The 26,277-nt window shown below is 40.8% G+C and overlaps 2 protein-coding genes across 3 annotated transcripts; both read left to right on the forward strand.

Moving 5' to 3' along the window:
- Positions 1-17,973: 17,973 nt before the first annotated feature.
- On the forward strand, positions 17,974-21,776 carry gjb9b (gap junction protein beta 9b). 2 transcript variants are annotated; one of them, XM_028423795.1, is made up of 3 exons: positions 17,974-18,047; positions 20,235-20,692; positions 20,841-21,776. In XM_028423795.1, the coding sequence occupies exons 2-3, from the start codon at positions 20,303-20,305 to the stop codon at positions 21,267-21,269; spliced, it is 819 nt and encodes a 272-aa protein (XP_028279596.1). In that variant the 5' UTR covers positions 17,974-18,047; positions 20,235-20,302; the 3' UTR covers positions 21,270-21,776. The 2 variants fall into 2 exon arrangements, with proteins under 2 accessions (XP_028279596.1, XP_028279588.1); XM_028423787.1 differs by lacking the exon at positions 17,974-18,047 and adding an exon at positions 18,074-18,146.
- A 268-nt stretch (positions 21,777-22,044) lies between these two features.
- pef1 (penta-EF-hand domain containing 1) lies at positions 22,045-26,073 on the forward strand. Its single transcript, XM_028423808.1, has 5 exons — positions 22,045-22,168; positions 22,763-23,000; positions 24,320-24,475; positions 25,009-25,152; positions 25,243-26,073. The coding sequence occupies exons 1-5, from the start codon at positions 22,148-22,150 to the stop codon at positions 25,470-25,472; spliced, it is 789 nt and encodes a 262-aa protein (XP_028279609.1). The 5' UTR covers positions 22,045-22,147; the 3' UTR covers positions 25,473-26,073.
- Positions 26,074-26,277: the final 204 nt, after the last annotated feature.

Below are 26,277 nucleotides of genomic sequence, written 5' to 3' on the forward strand. Positions count from 1 at the left end.
TCCATAGCTTGTCATATTTAACTGATGGATTATTTCTCTTGCTGCTAAAGTGGACAATGCTTAACACCTGTATAACCCCTAAGCATTTTCAGGTACCTTCAGGCTGTAATTGAGCCTTTCACTGGCTAAAATACAGTAAAGAGAGAAGGGAGGCAAAAAAAGGAAGCACATCTGTGATGTATCATGGCAACTGAGGCACATGGAGCAGAAGAGTGTCATAGGAAGGCCATTCACAGCTGCACAATAGATTAGTCACACACCCTCACAAAATACACGCCAGCGCACATTACCCTACAACATCAATCAGGCAAGGAGCAAGCATATTGTCTTTGTGATGAAAAGATTCTTTACACCAGACGAAGAGTCAAATTAACTTTCATTAATTACTGGGCTTCCCACTGTGCACAACAAAGAGAAGTGGCCTGTCCTGCAAGGATTCTCTGCCCACATTATTCACTGACTGATAATGACCCCCGACTTATATTCGGTGGGAGTAATGTGGTGCACAGGGGGCTCAGGTGGATTTTGGAGTATGAGGGGGGAGCATCCAATCAGACATGGCAATCAAAGCTAACAGCATCCAACTGCAGCAGCTGACTCATCCACTTGTGATAATGTCAAGTGTTTCATAGACCTTGTTTGGAGCTACTGTATATGTGGATGTGGCGAGTTCCATTATTGATTCTTTAAATAGCCCTAAAGAAAAGGACAGGAAGCAGTTTGTTCAGTCCTATAGGCTATAAAAAGCAGCTCACAGCATGTCATTTGCTGCTGCTGTTCGGAGTTTATGTACAAGAGTCTTATATAAAAAAAGAATATTCTTCCTGCTGATGTCAGATATAAAGCAGCCTAGCTTAAACTTATTGTGCCCCTCTGGGTATTTAAGACTTTTGTTCTTTGGAGATCAAAGAGTTGGGCTAAACTGTCCAACCAATTAACATCATCTCTTTACACAAAGAGATGAAAGTTGGCGTTCTGGTTGCGTTTGGTTTAGGGCAAGCATGTTGATTTTTATATTTTTTCCACACCCTTTAGCCAAGCCACCAAGAAGGGAGAATAAAACAAAAGCAACACAAAAGTTACATCATAATAACTTATGATTTGACTTAGTAACATCTCTCACTCCTTACAAATACATCTTCATGATGTAAGCAAATTAGAGGAAGCCATGTCAAGAAAAACAGGATTTCTATTAAGTTAAAAAAAAGCTCTTGATTTATGTTCTTTGAGAGAGGTGATGACACTAATTAAAACCAGAGTCAATGTCTTCCTTTGACATTCCAGCGTTTGACATTACACCGCTAAAACAGAGACTGATGTTACCTTACAACAAAGAGTTCAGGCCGTGTAAGGTTCTTTGCGACTTAACTGCGAGGGAGATATGTTGCCTCCGATGTCTGAATAATCTCCAATATGACATAAACACATGCTACATTTCTTTGATAAATTAATTACTTTCCGTCAGCCTCCACACCGTATTTTACATTGTGTGTCAGCAGGTCGGATTTGATGGGAAAACAAGGATTACTTCAGCTTATAAAAAGGGATTTTGCCTTTTGCGCAAAGAGAGCCGTGTTCTTCCAAAACAAACAGAGAAAAAGCTTGCAGATAATCTGTCAATATCACATGGTGGAATGAATGAAAGAGCGAGAAATTACTTCTGAATGGCTGTTTCTTCTAATAAAAGAATTTAGGAGCACATTGGTTTCCTTGATAGGTAAATTAAAGAAACCAATTTTGCATGTCTTTACAGTAAATTAGTGAAACTCTAGCCAACAGCTTGGCTTAGCATAAAATACAGAAAGTGGGGAAAAATAGCATCATTGGCCCTGTCAAAAAGGTAACAACATTTGCCCTCTGGCACCTGTAAAAATCATAAAATTAAATGCACATTTAAGTCTGTACTCTCTACACATTCTGAAACATCTTCAGGTCACTATTCCTTGCGAACTAGTGCTCACCCAACCAAACTGTGCACAGCGTGCAGTGGGTTCATTTGCTCAATACAGATGTCAAAATGAGAATATGTTTTGCATCTGACCTCAACACAAGAATGCACAATGAATAACCCCGTAAGAGCAGCACTGCACCTGATACGTAGCAGCAGGCTGAATAATAATTAACTGAAGCATATTAAGCACAATATGTTATAGCTTGGAGCTGGCAGACGGTAGCTTTTTATGGAATATTGCATCCGATTGATAATCATCAGTACATGGATTTAAGGAGTGCAATGAACGCAGCAGAGTTTTCAAGTCTAGACTGTGAAACAGGAGTGCAAAAGTTTAGATGTAATTATGATATGAAACATAGTAAAGTAAGGTAAAATAAGCCTTTTGCTTTGAGTTGAACTATGGAAAACTGTGTGTGAACACTCATTGTACACACAAATGAGTCTCATATGGAGCGATGAAATGTGAATGAGCTCAGAAAGTCATACTTTGTATGTAGCAACTAAAAAAAAAAACACCCCTACCAACAATGACACACATCCACAGTAACATGACATGTAAATATGTACTCAAAAAAACATGAATATTCATTTTGCACCTCAGCATAAATTACCAACATGTACCAAACAGCAACAACCCCCACAGCTAAATAAGCACACACAGCACGGATTCACAGGTAGACAGCAGCCTGTAACATCACAGCAAAAAAGTTAGCAGCAAGCAGACATCATTACACAGCCCTGAGAGAGCAAACAAACAAGCCAGCAGCTTCAGCAACCTTGCAGCACATTACCAAACACAAACAGTCAAACAGACAGCACCAAAACATTAACACAAAACAGCAAACACTTACTTTAGTGCTGTGTGTGTTCCTCAGCAGGTAAGTAGGAGGAGGACATCTCTTTGGAAAAAGCCACTGTTGTCCAAAGGTGAAGATAAACACGGACGATTGAAGTTTATAAATAAGAATCCAAACAGGGAAAACACATCTGACTCCATAAAGGTTTATAGAAGCAAGACACTTGACTGTGTAAAGTTAAATTGTTTGTCATATGACAAAACGTGCAGCAGCAGCAGCAACGCGGGTTAATTAACAGACCCGTGCCAGGTGGTAGAGAAAAAAGGGGCGGGGCTTATACACCTGAAATCCTAAAGTGAACTGTGATTTGATTGGAGGATGAAGTAAACCACGTGACACCTTTTCACAAATTTAAGGTGATATCAACAGCTGCACTGTTTTTTTGAATGACTTTCACAACAACATTAATAAATGTCTCATATGTCCCAATAAGACATGCCTGCACAATACCAGTGTACTAATTAAATTAAATACGGGTTACATCAGAATTTAAGTTAAACCACGCAAGCATTTTTAAATGGGAAATTCAATAGAAAGATGTGTGTGTATCATTTTTGATATTACATTGATCTGGAAGAAATCTACAGCACCTTGCCTAGGACAGCCTGGGACAATTTATGGCTAGTCAAACCTGGGCAACAGGGGGCACTTAGAGGTAAAGTGTGAGCACTGGGTAACAGCTGCGCACATATTTATCCAGCGGCAGCAATTTATGGGACGAGAGGCCTGTCACCAGATGTGACCACAAGGGAGCATGCAGCCTTAGCTGGAGAAGCCAGTAAAGGGACATGAGGAGGATGGAGGGTAACAGAGATAGTGGTGGTCTGAGAAAAGAACAGAAGAGAGGAGGAAAGTGTGGGGTGCCTGTGTGTGTTTTTGTCTTTGGCAAAGGCAGACACACACACACACATATTACCACACAATCTCAATGCACAGGGGCAGTTTCACTGCGGGGTCAGATTGAGCAAAAAGAGAGAAACAGAGAAAAGGGGTGAGAAAAAAGCAATAAAAAGATCCAGATAATGAATCCATGCAACAGAATGATAAATGATTGCAATGAAATCAGAACTGGTTTAATGACAGCATAATGAAGATGGGTGAAATTGAGGGTGTGAGGGAAGGAGTTAGAGAACATGAAAGTCAAAGAAAAAAAAAACAGCAACAGTAATGAAAGTGGCAGTATAGGGAAAATCTATACAAGACAGAGCGAAGGAGAGATGGAATGTTAGTCCTCTCTGCGGCAATAAGCCTCCAGCAGCGAGGGGTAAGAGGCAGAGAGGCCAGTATTCCTGACAGAGCCTTATCTCATCTTCAGCCTGGAATAAAACCCATTTTCCAGCCTCGAGACAATAAAGCACAAGGTTACCAAACCTCACACCCGTGACACCCCTATTTAGAGAGAGGTCTCGGCCCAACATAAAAATGCATAACACCATCACAGCACCAAGAGGTGGTGCATGACACCAGGGCTGATGTCTGCCATGCACTGTGTATGTTATGATAATGCCACACAAGTGCTTTTACTGTATCTGAGAAACCTACAGTAACGCCTGCCGGGGCAGGTAAAGAGACACTCTAATGCGGGTATGCATGCTGCTGCCTTTTTTCCATTTAGGGTTAATTTAATTGCATTGTTCATAACCTTGAAGAGGAGGAGAGAAGTAGTGTGCTTGCATGAATTTAAACAATTGAATTGCTCCCAGCAGCACGCATGTTTGCCTACGTCCTCTGAGATTTTTTTCCTCCTCGCACGTTGATGTGAATGTGACAAGTGGCCCCTCATCATCACTAAGTGGATTGAGCTTTGTGATTGGCATATCAGATGCCCTCAGGAAAAATGCCACGCGAATCATATAATGTGATTCTCTTCTGTCGTAATGGGTGACAAGTGTTTCCTGTCTGTCCACCCACCATCTCTCCCCTCATCCATCCATCCATCCATCCACTGCCTCCCTATAAGCTTCGCCCGGGGAGACACATGGATACAGAGATGATAAGAAGATGGAGAGATCGTCAGAAAAGAGAGAGAGAGAGAAAAACGTAGGATGGGCATGGGTGAAAAAAATAAATAAATAAAGTGATGCTTCTGTGCATTGCTTGGAGCCAATAGATGCCCACAAGTCTTCAAGTTTCTTGTCTTATTCGCTCACACAGCGAAGGCAGGGAAACTGAAGTGTCTGCTGTGACAGAGAAATACACTCTGGCAAAAGAAGATGCAAACACAGGGTGGCTTAGGCTAACATTTGCCGAGAGCTGACGTCTGCTTGATTTAACTTTTTGTACGTCTTATCTTTCTATCTCTGTGTTGCACACACACACACAAAAACACATAATAGATATGAACAAGCAGCACACACTACTATGTAGAAAGGAGGCCTGCTTCTTTTGCCATAGCTATGCTAATTAGGTCAATTAATCCAATGCATGTTTGGCATCATGGAGCAGTTGGTGCACTTCGCAGAGCATTAACGGCAATGTCAAGCTAATTGCTAAGTGCGTCGCAAATTTATGCTCAGACACTGCCATTTGGCTCAGATGTGGGTGCAGCATATTTTCCTGCATGGTCTTACCTTCCCTATCGAAGGGAGACATGCAAAACTGGCCCTGGACCAGCTTCCACCCATTTGATGGAAAGGCTTCTCTGACTCGTTCATTTAAATGAAATAGCTTCACCGAGCCAGGCTCTGGCATTCACCAACTCTTTTAATTGCTTGAAACACTATAAAGTGGGAAAAAGAGGTATTTGTCTGGAAAGTACGCTTATCTAATCTCTCTTGAACTGTTTCGCTTAGAAATACAGCTCTGGGAAAGTCAAGACAATTAGCACCTTTTTAGAACCATGGCATGTTAGATGTTGGGCACATTTCAAAAGGAGTATGAGAATGATGTAATCAATTGAGGATTCTGAATTAGATCTTGGCACTGATGTTAAATATAGTAGGATCATTCCCTGCCTTTTTTTTAATACAATTACAACTGAGGCATCCTTTCATTCAAGGACTACATTTTTGCTCCAGTCTGAATATCATTATGAAGCTATTGTAAAGTCCATGCAGCAGCTCTTTAAACTGCGTTTATTCTAAGTAATGGACAAGCACACTTCTTAAACAGTGTCATGGAGATGGCATATCAGACAGAAAAGGCAGTATTCTTAACTGCTAATAGCTTTGGCAATGTTTCAAAACCATTTCTAATGCTTCCATTGGACATGAATGAAAGATCAAGTGCAACAGTTTTTCCCTTAGGAGCTAGGGGGGCAGAGAGAGGTGGTGGCATTTCTGCTCACCCAGTTGCTACAACAAACCCTGATGGACTAAGAGGTTTGGACAATGGATGGGTGAACGGATGGATGAATCTTTGATTCCTTTTTTTTTTTAACTTCTACTCCTACTGCGTTTTTTCAGATGGGCTCAGACGAGCTGAAAATTACACCACACTGCACCTTTTATACCATAGACAGCAGCACATTATTAAACACTGAGGTATTTAATTGAATAATTACACATGGGTGAATTCTAATGCATACATATCTAATGCAAAGACATTATTTGACTCAATAATAACCCGATGCATTTGAGCGTTAAAGGCTCCAAAGCTCTGAAATCGCAGAAATTTTGGAAATTCATTTAATGTGCCATATTACAGTGTATGTGTGCTTACAGTCATTTTGACAATAAAATTGTCTGTGGCACCTTTTATTTTATTTTCTACAGGATGCTTCTGGCACTGCTGGTCTCCAAACTAATGCAGCAGCCATTAAAAAATTGACTGCTATTATTGCAGGATTCCTTCTCTTGTTATAGCCAACAAATGCTACTTGAATTCATGATAGACTTCTGTTTTCATCGTCTGTATTCTGGAGTAGGAGCTTACAAAGTGTACTTGAAAGCAACACCACCACAAGGCAATTTGCTGTGTGAAAAATAGCTATACTCAGCTAGTATTATTTGACAATGATGAAATGTGAGCTCTACATTTCCCTTCAGGTGCTTGAGACAGTGCTGAAAAGTGTAAAAGGGTGATGGAGGCTTAACTCTTTCCCCAGCATTAGGGAGTGAGGGCAGCAACTTGGTGTTTTTCTTTGGTAGTGCACATGAGTAAGTCTTTGTGTGAGTGTGTGCCTTTTTCTACGTATGTGTGTATGACTGTTTGCTTGTCAGTGTGTGTATTGTGTGTGTGTGTGTACAGAAGCCCTTTATCAGATGCTGGCAGAGTGGAGCACAGGGGGATCGATAGAGCTTTGGCCTGAAACAGGGAGAGAGTACCTGGATCTCAGCCGGCCTCCACCTTTCCTCTCATTGATCTTCATTACCTCAACAGACTGGAGCTTGAGCAAGAAGGAGCTGGACGCAGTGCCCCTTACACACAGGAACATATACTGCATAAACACCCCCAAATGTACACACAGACAAACACACACAAACTTTAGTGAACAAAGGTGAGTCGCTCCACTCAAACAGGAAAGGAAACATCAGATGCAGCTAATTATATGTTGTGGTTAAAACTTTGTGGGCCTTTGAACCCTAAATATGATAAACTGAAATGGAAATGGAATATAGTAATTACAGTATCAGCAATAGTTTAAATATTGGAAATGCAGAGAAAAAAGTTAAAAAAAATCTTTTATTTTACTCTTTCACAGAAAATGAATAAAAATATTGTACCTGTGGTGAGTTGTGTTATCGCCCCCTGTTGGCCATGATTCCTCCTGCCTCTGCTAGGCTCACCTGTTTCCACTCCTGTACTCACCCGCTGCCGTCTTAAGGATCTCATTCACCTTCACTCATCGTCAGTTCTTCAGCTGTTGAAGCCTCTTCATAGAATCTTTTTCTGCCAACTATTAATGCGAACCTTTTTTCCTCGCAGAAGCCACTCAGCCTGGTCCCGTCCAGTCTCCGCTGCAGTCCTCCAGAACACCTATTTGAATTAGACCTTTATTCACTTGTGGAAGATTTAGTTGCTACCTTTTTGTTACCCTGAAATAAAACTGTGCCAAACCTAGAGCCTGCGCTTGGATCTCCTTGCTCTACACATAACAGTACCCTTTGTGATTATATTCACAGACAAAAAAGGGAAAGACTACATAAATAAAACATTTAACCTCAACTATTAATTAAGTTGCAGGGGGTTTTGAGGAAGTGCTATTAAAACTTCCAACAATTCAGTTATTGAACTGAATGTCCTTGACAATAGCAATGGCAGTTATTTAAGGAAACAGCTGAAAATTCTATGTTGACACTAGTCAAGACAATTTACAGTCAACAAAAGCGAACAAGTGAAAACAGCTGGTAAGGACAGCGGGCCTGGCTCATGGATTAGACAACTTTGTTTTTACGTTGCTGGTGTGTCTCTCTTCACCTTCTCTCTAAGAAGCCAGGCATTTAATACGGGCTGAGGGAAAGTGAAGTAAAAAGGAAGAGGTAAAAACGAGGAAAGAGAGCAAGTGAATGAAAGGTGTTTTATTGAATAACCAAAGCTCTCAGGTGCCATTCTCCCCTTGTGACTTAAGTTAATTCAATTCTCCCCCCTGTCCCATCAAGCCTCGTCTGGAAGTAGACGGTATCAAAGCCAAGCCGGAAAACACTAAATGATTGTAACTCAATTGTTGCTGGGCCATCATTGATTGTTTGCCCGGAAAGAAGTTGGAAGAGAGACAAGACACTTATTTTCTCCACCTCTTCCACTGTTGGTAATCACTTTTGGGATGGATGTGTGTGTGTGTGTGCATATACTCACAGGATGAGGGAGCCTCTGTGCGCTGAGCTTCCATCTGTACTTGCAAGCTATGTGCACACAAAGCACTAATGACACCAAAGTAATTAAGGGGATAAAATTGCATGAAAAACAAAGAGCGTCTTAGGTCGCACATAAACAGATGGATATTTAATTAGGTGTTGACTGTAAAGCAGGTAATTTTTATGATTCTCACACATAAGCCCAATCAATATATTGACAGCAAAGCGGACCGAAGTAAAATCTACTTCCTGAATATGATTTAAATATTTTGTGTGCATACTGGTCAAAGTTTATAATGAGCAACTCCTCCTAGATAAACAGTGTAAACAAGACAAACTTTGCTGACTTACTTTGTGCTGGTCAAATACAGCAAAATGTGACACTTGTGGCTTATCCACAGTAAGGAAAAAAGGGTTTCCCAGCAAGGGGCCAAGAGACCAAAACACTTTGTCAACTGCAATAAGTAGTGTGACACAGGTTCAGAAAAAAATAGATTGACCTCAAGGTAATTGCTAAAAAAAGAGAGAAAAAAACAGGATTCCTGAACACAAAAGAGATGTCAGAGCCACAGGAGGGAGGCAGAGCACCACTTCTGTGTCATCTATAGATGACAAAATAGCAGCAATTACTGCTGACACATCTCAGAAAGGCATCATGCCTGATGGGAAATTCTTAGAGTCCAACCTCATCAGACCTGGACCACCATCATATACCATTACGTGTGTTGCAATCATTTGGAAACCAGAGTATTTATTTATCTTAAATTGAATGTCTGTCTATTGCATGTCTGACAAACCATGCTGTCTCAGTAAACTGGCATGTGAGTGTGAGTGTGTGTGGGCAGCTTGGTACTTGCTGATTAATTGCTAAAGAAGCGAGATGAGGTAATCAGGAGCGTTGTGGAAATTAACCCCGTCAGTGTGGGAGAAAATTCAGCGTTGTTCACTTCTGTGTAGGGGCACAGACATGTTTATGGTGAGAATCAATATTTATTTTTGTTGTCAGCAGATCTGAATGAGGTGTGAATGAACATGTGGTGAATAAACAAGGAAGAACAGGAACGGCTGGTGGCCATGTGAAGAACTGCAGCTGAAAGCTTTTTGATCTTTTTCTCCTATCAGTCAAGAATTTGTTCAAAAAGGAAGTGAGTGGGTGTGGCAGACACTGGCAACAACAAAATAAAACAAAACAAAAAAAGGTTCCTTTTCAAGATTTTGATGTATTTATGAGAATTAAAATCAGCTCCACAATCCTTTACTGTCAAAAAGTTCTGTAGTTTATATCAAGCTGGGTTGAAAAGCTCCAGTCCTTGTTTATTGTTCTCCCAGTTATGTTCTCTCCATGCTGCTCCATTGCACGTATGGCATCTTGCTGAGTCATTTAGAGCCAAACAAAGTCACAGCTGAAAACTCATTACAAAAAAAGCTGGAGAGAAAAAAGAACGGCTGACAAAAGTGGCAGTCTTCATTAGCGGCAAAGTTTTAAAAGTCATTGCAAAGTTTAAACCAAAAGGAAAAGACAGAAAAGAAATATGTCTTCCTTGATAATTTTATTTTTTAACTGTGGCTAAATTCACTCAAAACTTTTATAATAAAAAAGATGTGTTGCTTTGTCCACATCCTGTTACCACAGAGTTTTTTTTAAACATCTGTGATAGATTACTGGTTATTAAGAGCTTTTTCCTTTTGGTTACATCTGTTCCAAACTCTGAAAAGGTCAATCTCATGACGCAAAGCACTGAAAGGTTTAATAGTCTGTCTGAATGTGCTGCAGTGAGTCACACTCACTCTGAACCTCACCATGAATGTGTGGATCATGTACTTCTGATGTTGACTGAGAAAATCCATCCTTCATCTGCATCACATGCACTTTGCCACGGATCTCCTTGACCCTCGCCAGTCAAGTTTAACTCTACCACAAGCTCTCTTCGCACACTCACACACCATTAGTAGTACAATCCTTTGTAGAAGGTATAATCACCTAACTCCACGGAGCATGTCATTCCAATTGCTATGGTAATTAGAAGGCCTCGCTCTGACTGACAGGACCTGTGTGTGTGGACATCTACACATTACTTCTGCCGTTGAAACACGAGAGAGCTACAGTTGAGAAGGGAGCAGAGCTTTCCCACGCTGCATGATGTAGTACAACGTGAACAAAGTCTTTTTCAGGTAGTTGTCAAGTAGCTTAAGCATACTATATTGTTGAAGCATCAAGATGTGCAAGATGCCATTTACATCTAATAAAAATAAATAAAATAAACAAATGGGGATATTTTACACGGAGCTGGAGTCTGCAGAGATACAAACTTGGCTTTCACCCCAATGCTTGATTGTAATGCCTTCCAAAAAACAAACTAATAAATCTACCCTTAGAGATAATAGCTCAAAAGAATATTAAGACTATTAACCACAAATGACTTACTTAATGACAAACTGGCTCTTGTTTTTGATAAATAAGGGAAAAAATATAAGTTGTCAAGTGATCACACATGGTGTGCACAGGCTAAAGGTGTTGCCATACCCTGATCAGTTTCATTTTGAATCATGGCTTATGTCATTACAGAGATATTGCAACAATTTACTTCTTCAGCAAGCGTCTGGCAGCTCTATTTTTACAGAAGGAAACTTCAGTGGGAGCCAAACCCAGAGTGAACTGTCTGCCTCAATCTGTTAGGGTGGAAAGAAAGTGGAAGAAGAAAAGATGAGGAAAGATGAGCACTGACAAAAGACAATAAACACTGGGCAGGTTGGTGCTGCACATCAGAAACAAACAAAGCAGCTTCTGGGCCAGAGTTACCTGTCATAAGACACAAGGAGAGAGCAGATGCACACTACAGCACGGAGACAAGAGACAAAGTTAATGACATGCAAAGGAGCACGAATTAGATGCATTGTCATGCAGGACAGCAGTCATCGTGTAACAAGCTTTAGGATGAGATTAACTGGCTGTTCATGGAAAAGTGATGAACATTTAGGTTTGCAGCGAAGTAGTCCACGAATTGGACGAAGAAGAAAAAAGCCCCTAAGGAGTACCAACCAATCTGCTCAAAATCTACCCACAATGCCGCTTGTTGTGCATACAGTTCCATGCTGCAGTCATTCAGGCACAAAGTCAAGGCATCATTCTGTCTGCAGGATAATTGAATGTTATATCTGAATTCATTATGTGTTACTGAGTTTACATGACAATGGATATTTGAATCAAAGGTAATTTAGTTTCAATGGCTCCAATATATAAATAAATTTCAATTTGACAAAGTCAACAAATGTATTGTCAACAACAAATTAATAGTCTTCAAGTATTAATAGATCATTAACATCAGCTATTGACTGCTTAATCACAAAGCCGACAACAACACAATGTAGCGTAGCTTTACATGTAGCTCACTGCTCCCTCAATCACCACAATCACAGCCAGACCCACATACCAAAAGGAGCGCTTGCTCTCAGGAATAGCAAAATCTGACCTACTCAAAGTAGCAGGAAAAAAAGACAATAAATGGCATGTGGTGCCATACAGCAGCTTAAAAACCTTTTTTTTCTAAACATATTTCAAGTAAAGCATTGCTGCAATTTTAAAAGACACATTACAGCACTTGAAATGATGCCATGAGTATTCATGTTTTCTGGCATGCAGTCTGCAGAATGAATAAAGAAATACAGCACCTTTGAAAGTGTTGGAGGGTGTTAAAAGATTCAAAGCTGGTGTCTGATCAAAAACGGTCTAAAATACACCACAACGCCGACATAGCATTTATTAAATAGTCATATAGTATAGAATTCTTACTCTTACATCTCATGTTGTTTAAATGACAGTGTGTGGCTCACATTGTCAATGCTGTGTGGTGCACACTGAGCATAATCAATACTTATTTGATTCGCTGTAATCAGTGACTCATGGCAAATATTAGCTGCTGCCAATATTGTGTGTTTTCTAAACACATTTTCTTTACAGACCAGCATCCCATGGAGTCAATCTAAAGGATGGAAAAACAGAGAGGATGAGGAAGATGGTGACATCCTTCAGGGGGCATCCTGACATCATCCACAGTGGCTGTGGAGACACGGCCCTGTCACAACACACAGCCAGAGCTGTGTAGGGTAAGGGGTTGGCTTGGTTGTCACCAGTCCTGACACGCTGGGGAATGACCTAAGCTGGAGAGATGACTGTGACAGTAATGGGACTGGTCTCTGGGAAAAGGGTGGGAGGTGTTGGAGAGGCAGCGCGATAGATACAGGAGAAGTCAGCAGAACGCACTGTGCGAGGAGGGGGGTTTGCTTGGGATGATCAGAGAGAAGATGCACAAGACTAGACAGGATTACTGAGGAGAGATCAAGTGTTGTTTGGTTATTTGAAGTAAAAGGCCTGACAGGTCAAAAGCTACTTGTAATCACAGTAATTGATTGTGATTATTTTGTAAAAACAGAAAGTATTTTTGACCCCTTCTGCTCCCCTCCATCTTTAGTGTGAGAGACAGAAGCCAGCAGCAGTCTTCTCAGTGAGGGTCCCAGTGATTATTACATGTCTGGAAATTCAAAATGTCAACATGCCTCAGTTTCCAAATATAAAGCTCTCATTTCCTCTAATTCCCTGTGCAGACAATTAACTTGTTCCACTGTTTTATTTCACACGTTTCGAATGGGGCTTTGCTAGTCATTTAGGCGCTTCAGGATGATGAGAATATGCACACACATGCTCAGCCAGTCATTCTGAGCCTCTTTAATCTTATGGGGTTCAGACCTATAAAAAGACAAGAGCTAGAAGTGCTCCTAGGATAGCCAAGAAGGGATTGTTTAGACTGTGTCCAGGATGAAGGGATGATAATCCACTGAGTTTATGACTGAAAGTCCAAAATATAACAAAAAGTAAGAGAGTATCAACTCTCAACAAATAAACAACAATAAACAAATAAAAGGCACAAAAAATAAATAAACCATCAGAAACAAAGATGGGAAACCCGGGAAATCCGACAGTGAAAACGGACAACCCGACACAGACACTGAGAGGGTGCATGGTTTAAATACACAAGGTGGGGTACCGATGAGGGCGGGACAGTAAAATAAAACAGGAAGTACAAGGATTAAGTAAACTGACTAGACACAAAACAAGAGGTAAAATAAACTAACAAACATGTCAAACATATCATAAACTAAACTAATAAAACCATAGATCCTGACAACAAGCAAAATAAAAGGAAAATACAAAAGAAGCATAGCCAGACATGTCAAGTAGAATAGAGAACCAAAGCTGACAACACAAGGAAAAAAAATCTCAAATCAAAACTCAAAACTCAAATCTGCCCAAAACTAAAGCTCATCACACACAATAGACATGGAGTGCATGGTGGAGGACGTGCTGTTTGTGATGATTCTACACAGTCTGAAAAACTTTGTACAGACTTTGTACAACTTGGATCTCTTAAGTATTTGCGATCAGACATGTTGAGATCTTTTGCCTTGCCTTCATTGATCAAATTCTTCTAACATGTTTCCTTTAAAATTAACATTGCACACCAGAAAACAGTACAGTAGAGAGCTGTTTCTGTGCAGTCACAGTGCAATCCCTGTATCTTCTGATATAATATTTCTGCACTGTAATCACAATTTGTTGTATCCTTTTCAAACAAATAATGAATATCCAAAATGACGTGAAGATATATTTTGTCTATGAGGGACTATTTTTTTGTGGCAGGGGCAACCAACCAACCTCATATCTGGCAACAGTGTCAACCACCTGCACTATGATGATGAATAATTTATGCAAACATACCACACATTACCAAAGCAAAGGCGGAGCGGCAGGGTTAAAAGGATGAAAGGAAGAATTAGGTTGTGACTCGAGCAACCAAGCAAACACAACCTCTGGGTGTTGTGAGCTATGAATCAGCTATAGCTCCTGTCAAACCAGAAATGTTCATCCAAGGCTACATACGACCTAAAGCACGAGAGCATCACTTCTGCTTCATTTAGCCATATGAGTTAAACAGGCGCGTTCTGATTGGCTGGGGGATCTGCATGTATGCTCAGCCTGCTGGAGGATAAGTGGAGACAAACCTAATAAAGAAGTGATCATAGTGAAGATTCTTCCAAAGGCTGCTTGTGTTTAAAATGTTAGATTTATAGGTCAGTAAATTAAATTAAAAAAAAGCTTTTTCAATTAACATGTATCACCAGCACTATGCCTTTTTCTTTTCTTTTTTATGGATGATGTAGCTGCTTAATTTTAATAGGAGAGATGAGATTCCCTCTCTCTCTCTCTCTCTCTCTCTCTCTCACACACACACACACACACACTTACTATCTCTTTTGCTCTAAGTGAAATAAAAATGATGGAGCATCAGCATTCTCTAGAGGCCAACAGAGGGCATAACATATTCTTTGTAGAAAGGCATTCATCTTTCTCTCTGTCTGATCTTCCTCCTGTCTGCATCCTCTCAATGCAAGATAGTATCATATTTATTGCCTTCTGCAGGCTGTGCTGTTCTGAAAGGTGCAATCTCCCTTTTTAAAAAAAAAAAAGTCAGAAGCCTGGCATTAACACAAACGTAGTGTGAAAACCTGCCTTGTGGCTTCTAGGTAACGGCAGCATTGCTCTGACACACCCTAACTGAACTTGATAATTAGCCTGAGGTCATTCTGTGGTTTTGTCAGTCTTGTTCACAGAGTAACAGCATTTTAAGAGTACAAACCTGACAACAAGCTATTCATTCAAGCGTTAGTTTCTTCTAACACAAAACACAGCATGCATCACGGGAAGGCTGTTCACCTATATGCTTCTATTTACTGTATGGGTGGGTGTGCCAGGATATCACTTGGAAAAAACGTGACAATCCAATAACTATGGAGAGTAATCTCTCCCTCCTCTGGAATGTGGGAGATTGTCTGGCATATCCACTTCCCTGCTGGAAATGAAATGATGTGTGTAACTGAAAAACTGGAAACTGGAAAACTCCCTTTTAACAGGAAGAAACCTTTAACAGGACCTGACTCACAAGGGAGAGGCTTTCTGCTGACAGTCGGCCATGTGAAGGAAGAGAAGAAGAGGTATAGAACAGAGAGGATGAAAGAGAGAGACATACATGCAATAAACATCATACATTACAGAGGACAAACATGACGTTGAGGTTGTTATAATAATGCTGAAAAACTATGTATTTGTTTTTTCAAGTTAATTACAGTAGCACTGCATAGAAAACGACATACAGGCAGATATTGACAGTGGGTTTGTCAGAGGGCTGGATGCCGTTCAGCATGCTGATCTGGATGGAGAGTGACCTGCAGAAAGATACGGAGAGAGAGACAGAGGGAAAGACAAAACTACGAGGAAGACTGGACACACACATGAGAAGAAGACGAGGGGAGGAGGTGGGAGAATAGAGATGGCGGTTTTGAGGAGGTGGGGGAACTGCTCATTGGATCATGTTTGTGTCCCCCCATTCTACCTGTGGCTGTAAGTCAAGAAGTGACTGTAACTATACCTATCAGCCCTACACACTTTGTTTAAGGATACCCTTCACTAAACAGAAAGGTTTTGTGTTACAGGTGGAGGTGGTGTCTCCCAAACCCAGATTGACAAATGGTTCCATAGTAGAGGTTCCTGATAGCTAAAGGCTCGACCTCCCAAATAGTGAAGACTTACATACATTTATTTACAGTCAATCCTCTTTCAGTGTCAGTAACATTTGTTGTTGTTTAATACTGCAGAAAACACTTGAAAAATGATATTGTGGCTCAGGAGCATAGCAAGCTTTTAAAGTGTGGGGGGATGAGGTTTGTCTGGGGTGGGGTGGGGGTATCTGAGCATCAGTTTCATCCAAGATTTTCAATATTCTGCTTGCTATCATTATTATTGCTAAGTGTTTCTTAATCACGCTGCATCTACATTTCCATGTCCGATCCTGATCAACACTTTAAGAGCCATTTATACCACTCACTCATATCTTTACAATTAATCAAAACATTTCAAAGTGGAATTTTATATCCATCCACTAGAAACACATTCAAACACACACAATTTTCACACCTGTGAACCTCCCTGTACCTCTGAAACAAACTGAAGTCTCTGGTAACTGACTCCTGCAAGAGCAGAGTGCAGTGATAAAGAATAAGACTTCATTTTTATCCTCAAAATTAGCTTCTCTCAATTAATATCACATACAACAGATCTATTGAAAGAAGCATAAATCATTTGCTGCTTTTTCTGCATTTTAATACTGCATGGTAAAAAAAAGACAGTGGTAAGTGGTAGTTAGATCACACAGCACTGTGAGACTGCTAAATAGCCTACATACACTAGCATCATACAGCTCCCTAACTTTTTTATCAACTAGCTGCATGATGGATATGAATCAGCTGATATTCCATTGTGTTTGGCTACCTCACCTTCAGACTGCTCCTTCCCTAATAGATAACGTCTCCTTAGCTGTCGCCTAGATGTTAGATCTGCCACTCGAACTAACTTGACCTATGTGTGTGTTGCCTCCTGTGTGTGTTTGTGTGGAATCGATTGTTCTCTTTAGCAGATGTCATTTTGTATGCATTGGCTGTTCAGTTACGTTACGTCATCCCAAAAACTGTGGGGGGATGAAATGTGATTTTGGAAAAAGTGTGGGTGTTACATCCCCCACATCCCTTGCGGCGGCAACGCCCTTTTGCTGCTCACACCCTATGAATATTTAGATAAGTAGACAAGCCAGTTCTGGTTATGACTTTCATTTATTGTAATTCCCTCAGAGTTTTCTTTTGCTTTTGCTTTTTAAACTACAGCTTAACCAGTGCTCCATTCTGTTGTCATGCTAAATAGCAGTGGAATTTAAACCTGATACTTTGTGGTTTAAAAACAAAAATAATAGCATGTGGTCAAATGTTGAGGAAGGAATTTCTGACCATCACAAGTCTGGTTTTGGCTAAAAAAATGACACCATCCAGACTTCCTCTTCCTTATGCACACGCACGTCTTTTGACTGCTACTATTATTTGGAATAATAATTGACAGTCAATATGTCATTTGTGTTTGTGGATGTTGTTACAAAAAAGGAGCAGCTTCAAGTCATGTGCAATCACTGCTGTTTACATGTAGTGGGGCAGTAAATGCAGCTAGTGAAGATAAGTGACATCTAAAGGTTAAATGCCTGAAACCAGCACAGAGCAAGTGCTCATGCTGCTTCCCAGATTACACTTTGCATTCTAATGTGCTGATTTGCATCAGTTTCGGTGCGGATCCTTCCATTTATCCACCTGCTTGTTATGACTAACTATCATTATTACACAGCAGTCATTACAGCAGGTCATACTTCTAATATCTGATTGTCTTTTATATTGTTTCTGTTTCTCTTCTGTCTGACAACAACATGCCAGTGTCAGGTCCTGCCATGCCCAATAAGAACACAGGCAACAGTCTAACACACAGTCTCTTTATGATGGCTCCACCTATCATTCCCATTCTTCAACTCTTCCAGCCAGCCCACAACTCAAAGCCAGCCTCTTCAAAACATCCAGGTGAGTAAAGTAATTTAGCATTGATGCAAGAGCAGCTGAGACCCTACATCCACTTGCCATTCAGGAAGGACTTTTTATAGTGCTTCCTTTTTGTCTTGGGTAAGGTGATTTATATTTATCTTATTTAAGATCAAGAAAATATAGAGCAGATTTTTGGTTTATATTCAAAAGAATAGTGTATTAGTGTGTTAGTGTAAGAGAAAAGATGGCAAGAATATTGTTCATTCTGTTCCTTTTTTATCTGACAACCAAAGAAGATCATGTCAGGGGAGAAGCTCAGCCCTGACACACACACATACACAGAGGGATTTGTAAAGACATAACTGGAAGCGGTGAGAATAAAACTACACATGGATCAGATGTGCACTTACTCCTTCGGCTGATTCATGTCACCTTGAAAAATGGAAGATAGTCAGGTTGAAGGTAAACCGACAAGGTGCGTGAATGACGGGGGAGAAAAAAAGGAGAGCTGGGAGGAAGGAAAGCCACACAAGAGAACCTTAGCTCCACCTTGTTAGCCAAGAGCTTTGACTCTTTCACACAATATATTCTTGACAGATGGAAAGAATATTTGAAACCGGCCCAACCTGTAGAGCAAGTCACAGAGTGTCAGATGAGGCCGTTAAATATAAGAGGAACTCAGAAATGGGATGTTGTTAGGCTTAATATAGAAAGTCTATGATCCTATAAAAAAATGGATCCAAATAAGAGCTATATTTGCATCACAGTGAGTTAAAATATCGGTATCAAAGGAATCACACAAGCTGAGAAAGTGTGATATGTCTCCTCTGTCACAACAAAGAGCGAGACAAACCCACGGCAAACAGATAGATGAGGGCGGCCGGTGTCGGGAGGAAGGACAACATTGCAATCTAGAGCAAATAGGAAAACAAATTGTGGTCCAGCTATGCCATTTCCCTCAGACAAGATATACTGTTGTCTCTGAGGTTTCCTCTCCAATCGGGCCTGAATGTCACCATAAAGTTTGTCTAAGTGTGAGCATTTTTTTAATGAAATTACATGCTCTATGTGTGTTTGTGGGCTACATATGGATGAGGGAAAGTTACAGCGTTTTAAATGAAATGTTTTACATTAAATATCTGTATATCTGCAGAGCATCTGAGTCCCAGAGAGGCACAACCATAAGATTTATGCCACTGGGTGTATTATCCATTTAAAAGGAGAGGTAAAGTGTAGGTAACATCAGCCGTGATTGAATGTGTCTGGCCTTCAATAGCCCATGTTGTGATTCTGCAGGCTGCATTCATTGAGTCTTTTTTATGCTTGTGTAATTTAATAGTCAGGAATGCTGGATGAGAGAGAAAATAGCAACTGATTTGACAGCTCAATATGTCTACAGTGATGCTGAAATGCTGAAAGGATAGCGTTTCTGAATTCAAATACTCGGGATTAGACGAGACAGAGCCGAAATGGAACAGTGGACAGCGAGGCTGTTATCCAACTTGTTCCCTGTCAGGCTCTGAGTGTTCATCAGAATGAGATGTAAATTTGCTGAAAAGAAATCCTAACCCTTCTGTGGCAAAGCAGACCCTCCTTACACAGGAAAATCAAATGTGTTTTTTTAAAGCTTTCTAAATTCCTAGACTTCATAGGTGATCCATAGCACATCTATCTTTAAAGTCTGCACGCACTCAGAACATTAAATCCATATGGTAACTAAAATTCATTTATCTGTTTTTGTGTTATCGTCATGCTTTAGCATTCACAAATGAAATGTTGTCCCACAGCAGTCCTTTGAAGAACCCAGACTGTAGTAGGCATCTGGGATTCCACAGACGACTGCAGCTGCCTGCTCAGCCACACTGTTCAAATAGCTGACTAATGGAGTCAGGGGTATTGGTTTGTGTTTTTCAGCAAAGGGAGGCTCTGATGATGACTCATTCATTGATGTATAATGAATCAGTATTGAAAAGGTAGTGCTGTGTAAATGCAACTAGGACAAAAGAAAGTATTTGCGAAGATGATGCTTTGTTGTTTTGATTCCAGTCGGCTGATCACCATTTCACCGATTGTCATTGCTATCTGCTTGGGGAATAACACAACAGAAAATGGTTTTACAGAGTACATATCATTGTAATAAATAACTCAGTATCTACTAGCATTTAATATCTGTCTCCTTTAAGGCCTTTAATCATCTTTCCAATGTGTTTTTCTCTTCCTCTACAGATAGGACCCAAAACCACATCCCGCCTTTCCGTTCATTTGTCCCCTCCTTCACCTCTAAGGCAGTGGCCATGAACTGGGGTTCACTGGAGGCCCTCCTCAGTGGGGTCAACAAATACTCCACTGCGTTTGGACGCGTGTGGCTCTCGATGGTGTTTGTCTTCCGGGTGATGGTGTTCGTGGTGGCAGTCCAGCGGGTGTGGGGTGAAGACAGCAAAGACTTTGTCTGCAACACGTTACAGCCAGGCTGCCACAATGTGTGCTATGACCACATCTTTCCCATCTCCCACATCCGCCTGTGGGCTCTGCAGCTCATCTTTGTCACTTGCCCGTCGCTGATGGTAGTCGGGCACGTCAAGTATCGGGAGAAGAAGGACATGCAGTACACTGCCTCGCACAAGGGGGCTCACCTGTATGCCAACCCTGGGAAAAAACGTGGGGGTCTGTGGTGGACATACCTGGTAAGGATAAAGGGTCTTGCATGAATTTCAATATTTGCAATGGATAAATGACCTTTTATTTTCTGCATTAGGTCAATAATCTGACTTTGTGAATTCATTTTGATCAATTGGATTTTTCAGTGTTGTAATTTCTTGTATCTTCTCATAGGCAAGCCTGGTTTTCAAGGCAGGTTTCGATGCTGGCTTCCTCTACCTCTTGTACCACATCTACGAAGGTTATGACATGCCCCGCTTGTTCAAGTGTTCTCTGCAGCCATGCCCCAACATTGTGGACTGCTACATATCCCGTCCTACAGAGAAAAAGATCTTCACAATCTTCATGGTGGTGTCCTCTGCAGTCTGCATCTTCATGTGCATCTGTGAAATGATTTACCTCATCTGTAAACGCATCCAGAAGCTCATGCGGAGGAAGTTTGAGGCAGACATGAGAATGTTTGCAGAAAACCGCGAGATGACATCGCTGGTTGTGGCCAGGTCTGAGTTCAGATCCAAAACATCAATCAAAACAGACCCCACCGCCTCTGAACAGAACCTTAGTAACATCAAGGCTGAGGAGGCGCCACCTAAGAAAAAATAACATACTGCACTGTGGTGGATGTGTTGAAAAACTAAGCACTTATGGCGCCAATACTTCCAGAAAGAACTGCAGCACAGCAGCAGAGACACTCATCACTTCATGGATTTCTCAGCCATTTGTACATATTATGTAAAATGACAGTCGCAAGTGTGCACAACATGCAAATGTACTCCTGGATGACAGAAATGAACTGTATTACCTGAACACACACACTGCCCCCTAATGAATAAAACAAGCTAAAGCAGAGCACTTTCTACAGTACAGAAATCAGCAGATATCACTGCTCACAGGGGTTTTTCCTCACGGACATTTACATATGTCATTCTCACTATCAAACAGAATCAATAAAGATATAATGAACATGGTATTGGAATAAAAAAAGACAAAGATCTTTTAAAGTCTTTAAACCCTCAAATCATATATATTTTTTAAAGGAAAGTAAGATTGAAGATAATATTACATTTTGTATTTATTGTTGTGACCTATAAAGTTATTTCACTGCAACAAGATCTGTATTTTTTGTGCTTTTGTTCTTATTGAAAAAAAAAACAACACCACCAACATAGTTACCATAGCTGAGACAGTCTGCAGCTGCCATCAAAGAGCTGACGTCTTACTGTAAATAAAGCCCCATTTTACTTACAGGAACACACAGCGAGTGACTCACTCACAAAGTATTGCGTACTGCATGTACTGCATGTAAGTTACGGGTATATGGTTCTTCCTTATTTGTCCGCGTCATCGATGCGCTGTCCAATCAGAAGCCTGAAACACGGGTGCGGTTTTGACAGACAGGAATATGCACCATTAGCTGCCCTGAGCCGGACAGCTGTGTATCCGCCCTTACGGATGCTTTTGTTGAAGGAAGTCCGTCAAGTATGAGTTTTAATTACGGTCAGGTAGGCTACCGAAAAACTACATGTTGTACTGTGTATTAGTAAACGAAATGTCGTGATAACATTGGAACGTGTGTATCATCTGTTTGTTGTTTTGGGATACCAGAACTAGTGGGTTATAATACGGAAACACGAGTAACGTTAGCACAGAGCCATTCATTTGCTTGCTAACCTCAGCCGGGTGTTGTTACAGTGTTACAACAAACGTTACTATTTATTGTAATATTAGTTTATTAGGTTACGAAGTAGCGAGGTATGATCTTCGTTTACATCGAATTACGGTCGACGTTGCTGGAGTTATTATCCAACAATATGGTTGATAATCGAGAGCAGTTAAAGTAACAAGTTTAGAGGCATATGAGGTCGTTAGTTTTGAACAATTTAACTATTTAGGTTCTGTGTTTTGTTGATTAAGTGGTTGTACTAGTGTATAATGATGTAAACTCCCCACCAACCATCAACCTCAAAAGTAAATTTAAATACTTGTAAAGTAGCCTGGGTTTCTATTGTAGTCTACTGTTTGACACTCACACTCAGTGTAAAGAAAATTCTTCCTTTTTCTGGATCATACAGTTTCCATTATATTTGTCCATGCAGGGCTATCCAGGAGGAGGCAACCCACCACCAAGTGCTCAATATGGTGGGAACTATGGTGCCTATGGGGCTCCACCCTCAGCTCCATATTCAGGTGCTCCAGGTCCAACAGGAGGTCCTTATGGTGCTTATGGTGTCCCAGGACAAGGAGGCCAATATGGGCATGGACCAGGTGGTCCCCCTGGTGGATCTTATGGTGGGTACGGTGGACAAGCTTATGGAGGACCTCATGCTTCTGCAGGTAATGATTGTCTGAGATTGGAGCTGTGTAAGAATCTGTGGTGCTTTTGCCTGTGGGAGTTAAACAGGCGTATTCTGAACATGAGGAGTCTGTAGATAGTCTCTTTTTCCCCTCCGTCCTCCGTTGCTCTCTGGTGGGATGATGGATAGAAAATGACTTACGTTCCCAGACGGTCATGTAGAGACAGGGTTCAGTTTGTGCCCCTCAGCAGGATTACACGGCTGGAGTGATGACTCTGGTAATACTGAGTGAGGGCTAAACAGAGTAAGAGACAGATGGGCAATGACTGTGTTTCGCGTGTGTGTGTGTGTGTGTGTGTGTGTGTGTGTGTGTGTGTGTGTGTGTGTGTGTGTGTGTGTGTGTTTGTGTGTGTGTGTGTGATTACACTGTTTCCAGTAGCAGCTAAGCTGGAGTCAGAACTTGATAGCCTATGTTACCATCATTCCCTACAGGGACAGAATCCATCAGGATCTGGCCTGAAACATCACCTGTACCTCTCTTCCCATTCATTTCTCTGACAATCAGCCCTCCCTCTACTCCTTCCTTCTTCTCACACCATATAGTCATTCAGGTAATGGCCTCTTGCCATGACACTATCTTCCTGTAGCAGAGATGACTTGTCTTCAACCTTTGATCCTGTCTATTATCTTTTTTTTTCTTTCACTTATGAAACACTGAGCATGTGCAACTAATGTTGGAGCAACGATTTTTTTTCTTTATTCTTGTCCACATATTGTTCCAGTGTGTAATATGCCAATATCTCAGATTCAAATATAGAAAATTAGTTATTAGTATTACATTTTAAACAGTATATACACTTCATATGCTGTCACTATATACTGTACTGTCTTCCAAATTGGTGCTTTCTACACACCAAAGGCAAAAGACTGAGTACAGATGTATTATTTTTTATGATCAACTTTCTTCTTGACAGAGTCACAGTTTCAGCTGTCAGTCAAATCATCTTTCTTCATCTGTCGATAAATAAATAATCGGGTAGCATTGGAACTCTGTGGATTTCCAAGAATCTTCTCTGTCTGTTTCTTCTCTCTTTCATTATTTGCCACCCCCCACCCCCAACCCCACACATATCCATTAGTTGGGCCTCAAAGCCTGAGAGCTTTAGTGAAATAATAACTTTTATAAGGTATAAGGTCGGGGCAATAATAAAGAGAATAAATCAAACTAGTTGGCTTAGATAGATTGATGGGAAAGAGGAAAACAACAACGGAAGAAAAAAATGCCAAAAAAACAACCTTCAAAGTCAGCCTGAATGCTTAACCATCTTATTATCCCTCCCTTGTTTTTCTTGTGCGTAGGTAACATCCCTCCTGGTGTCAACCCAGAGGCGTACCAGTGGTTCCAGAGTGTTGACACTGATCGCAGTGGCTTCATCAACCTAAAGGAGCTTAAGCAGGCACTTGTCAACTCCAACTGGTCTGCTTTTAATGATGAGACTTGCCTCATGATGATCAGTAAGTCCCACTGCTGCTGCTAAATGAAATGCTTAACAGTGGTTGTTGAGGTTGATGAATTGGTTATGATTGCTTTCACTGTGTTTTGTGATGCAGAATGACATGTTTAACCATTTAAAATACTCTGAGACGAAAGTGGCTGAGGCAGGAAGTGGCAGAGGAGATGTGGAAGGTGTTTAGGGAATACGAAGTGGTGGGGGGAAAAGTAGCTTGCTGTGTATGTAAGTAACTGTTTCTAAAAGAAGAAATTTAGGTAGTCTGTAGTCACCCTAAAAAAATGACTGAGTCATATATCTGTTAGTGCCTGTTGTTTTTGCGCCTACATTCCAGTTGCATTTGACAGGCAGTGAATAATAGTGTTCTGTTACCATAATAAGAAATGAGTGACTTCTGTAGACTGCAACGGATGATGCATTGCTGGAAACATGCATACTTCGAATTTTTTCCTTTATTTTTGAAAGTGCTTATACCTGAAAAAAACTCCCTTAGTCTTTTTTTTGCATGAGTATGCTGTGTTTTGTGTTTTCTTCCAGATATATTTGACAAGACACGGTCAGGTCGAATAGACCTGTTTGGCTTCTCAGCACTGTGGGACTTCATGCAGCGGTGGAGAGCAATATTTCAGCAACATGACAGAGACCGATCAGGCTGTATCAGTGGGATGGAGCTACAACAAGGTACTTATGTTTAAGTTGTAGATTTTGGATTATTTAAGGCATACTTAGCAAAAATGTAGTCTCTCTCACATTCCACTCTCTTCTCCTCAGCCCTTGCTCAGATGGGCTACAACCTCAGCCCTCAGTTTTCAGAGACAGTGGTGCAGCGCTTCACTGTGCGAGGCATGCGACCCGGCATACAGCTGGACCGTTTCATCCAGGTGTGCACGCAGCTCCAGAGCATGACGCAGGTGTTCAGGGAGAGAGACACAGCCATGACGGGCAACATCCGCATCAGCTACGAGGATTTTCTCTCTGGTGCCATCACCAGGCTCATGTGAGCCCCATTCCAATGACAGCCATGTTCAGTTTGCTCAATCTTCAATGCTTTGCCAATTCGTACCCCCATGCAACTATGTATACATCATAAGAGCCAGAATGCATTATTCCCAGGATTTTTGCTGTAAATAGATAAAGCCTAACACGATGCAGCTGAATGTACAGTGCTCCAGTGACTTCATAATGCCAGTTACCACTATGCTGTGCTTCTGGCCTTGAAACTGTTTTACCATAGTTGCCTTGGTGACAATGTTAGTTAACAAGGTTGTAGTCTACTAGTGCCAGTATTTGATTTTATGAGTTCCACAGATCAGAGATTTACCACAGATCCAAGAAAGCAGATGTAAAAATATGCATTTCAATAACTGTAGACCCCACAAATAACATACATTAAAGGGCTGAACCATTGTAAAGACTTGAATATAGGACAATTAAACAGAAAATGTAGTTTATCTGCAGGGAGGATCCCGAACTGCATATACTTATATGTTGTAAAAGTAGTCACATGTACCTTGGTACATGATTTTGGGCCATTAAATACCTTTTCAATTTATGAGCATTAGGGTTATTTAGCAGAGGGTATTTTCATGCAGTGGCTGGACTTGGAATTTGATATTGCTTTCTAGTGCAATATGGGTAGTTTACAAAAAAGATAACAGATTATATAATACCAAATGTATTATTGCCTCAAATATAGCAGTGGTTACAGAGATTTTGAGTGTGTTAGAAAAAGGTTGTTCTATTTTTTTCCCTCATGTGTCAAAAAACAGATGTATTTCATTATATTTTCCATTTTCAGGCCCAATT

The sequence above is a fragment of the Parambassis ranga genome, chromosome 2 (genome assembly GCF_900634625.1).
Source record: "Parambassis ranga chromosome 2, fParRan2.1, whole genome shotgun sequence".
NCBI lineage: Eukaryota > Metazoa > Chordata > Actinopteri > Ambassidae > Parambassis > Parambassis ranga.

Excerpts from the sequence above, each read along its gene's own strand:
- pef1 (XM_028423808.1), top strand. The coding sequence starts at position 22,148 with ATGAGTTTTAATTACGGTCAG. Across the intron at positions 23,001-24,319 it reads AGGACCTCATGCTTCTGCAG|GTAACATCCCTCCTGGTGTC; the intron begins GTAATGATTGTC and ends TCTTGTGCGTAG. Across the intron at positions 24,476-25,008 it reads GACTTGCCTCATGATGATCA|ATATATTTGACAAGACACGG; the intron begins GTAAGTCCCACT and ends GTTTTCTTCCAG.
- gjb9b (XM_028423795.1), top strand. The coding sequence starts at position 20,303 with ATGAACTGGGGTTCACTGGAGGCCCTCCTCAGTGGGGTCAACAAATAC. Across the intron at positions 20,693-20,840 it reads GTCTGTGGTGGACATACCTG|GCAAGCCTGGTTTTCAAGGC; the intron begins GTAAGGATAAAG and ends ATCTTCTCATAG.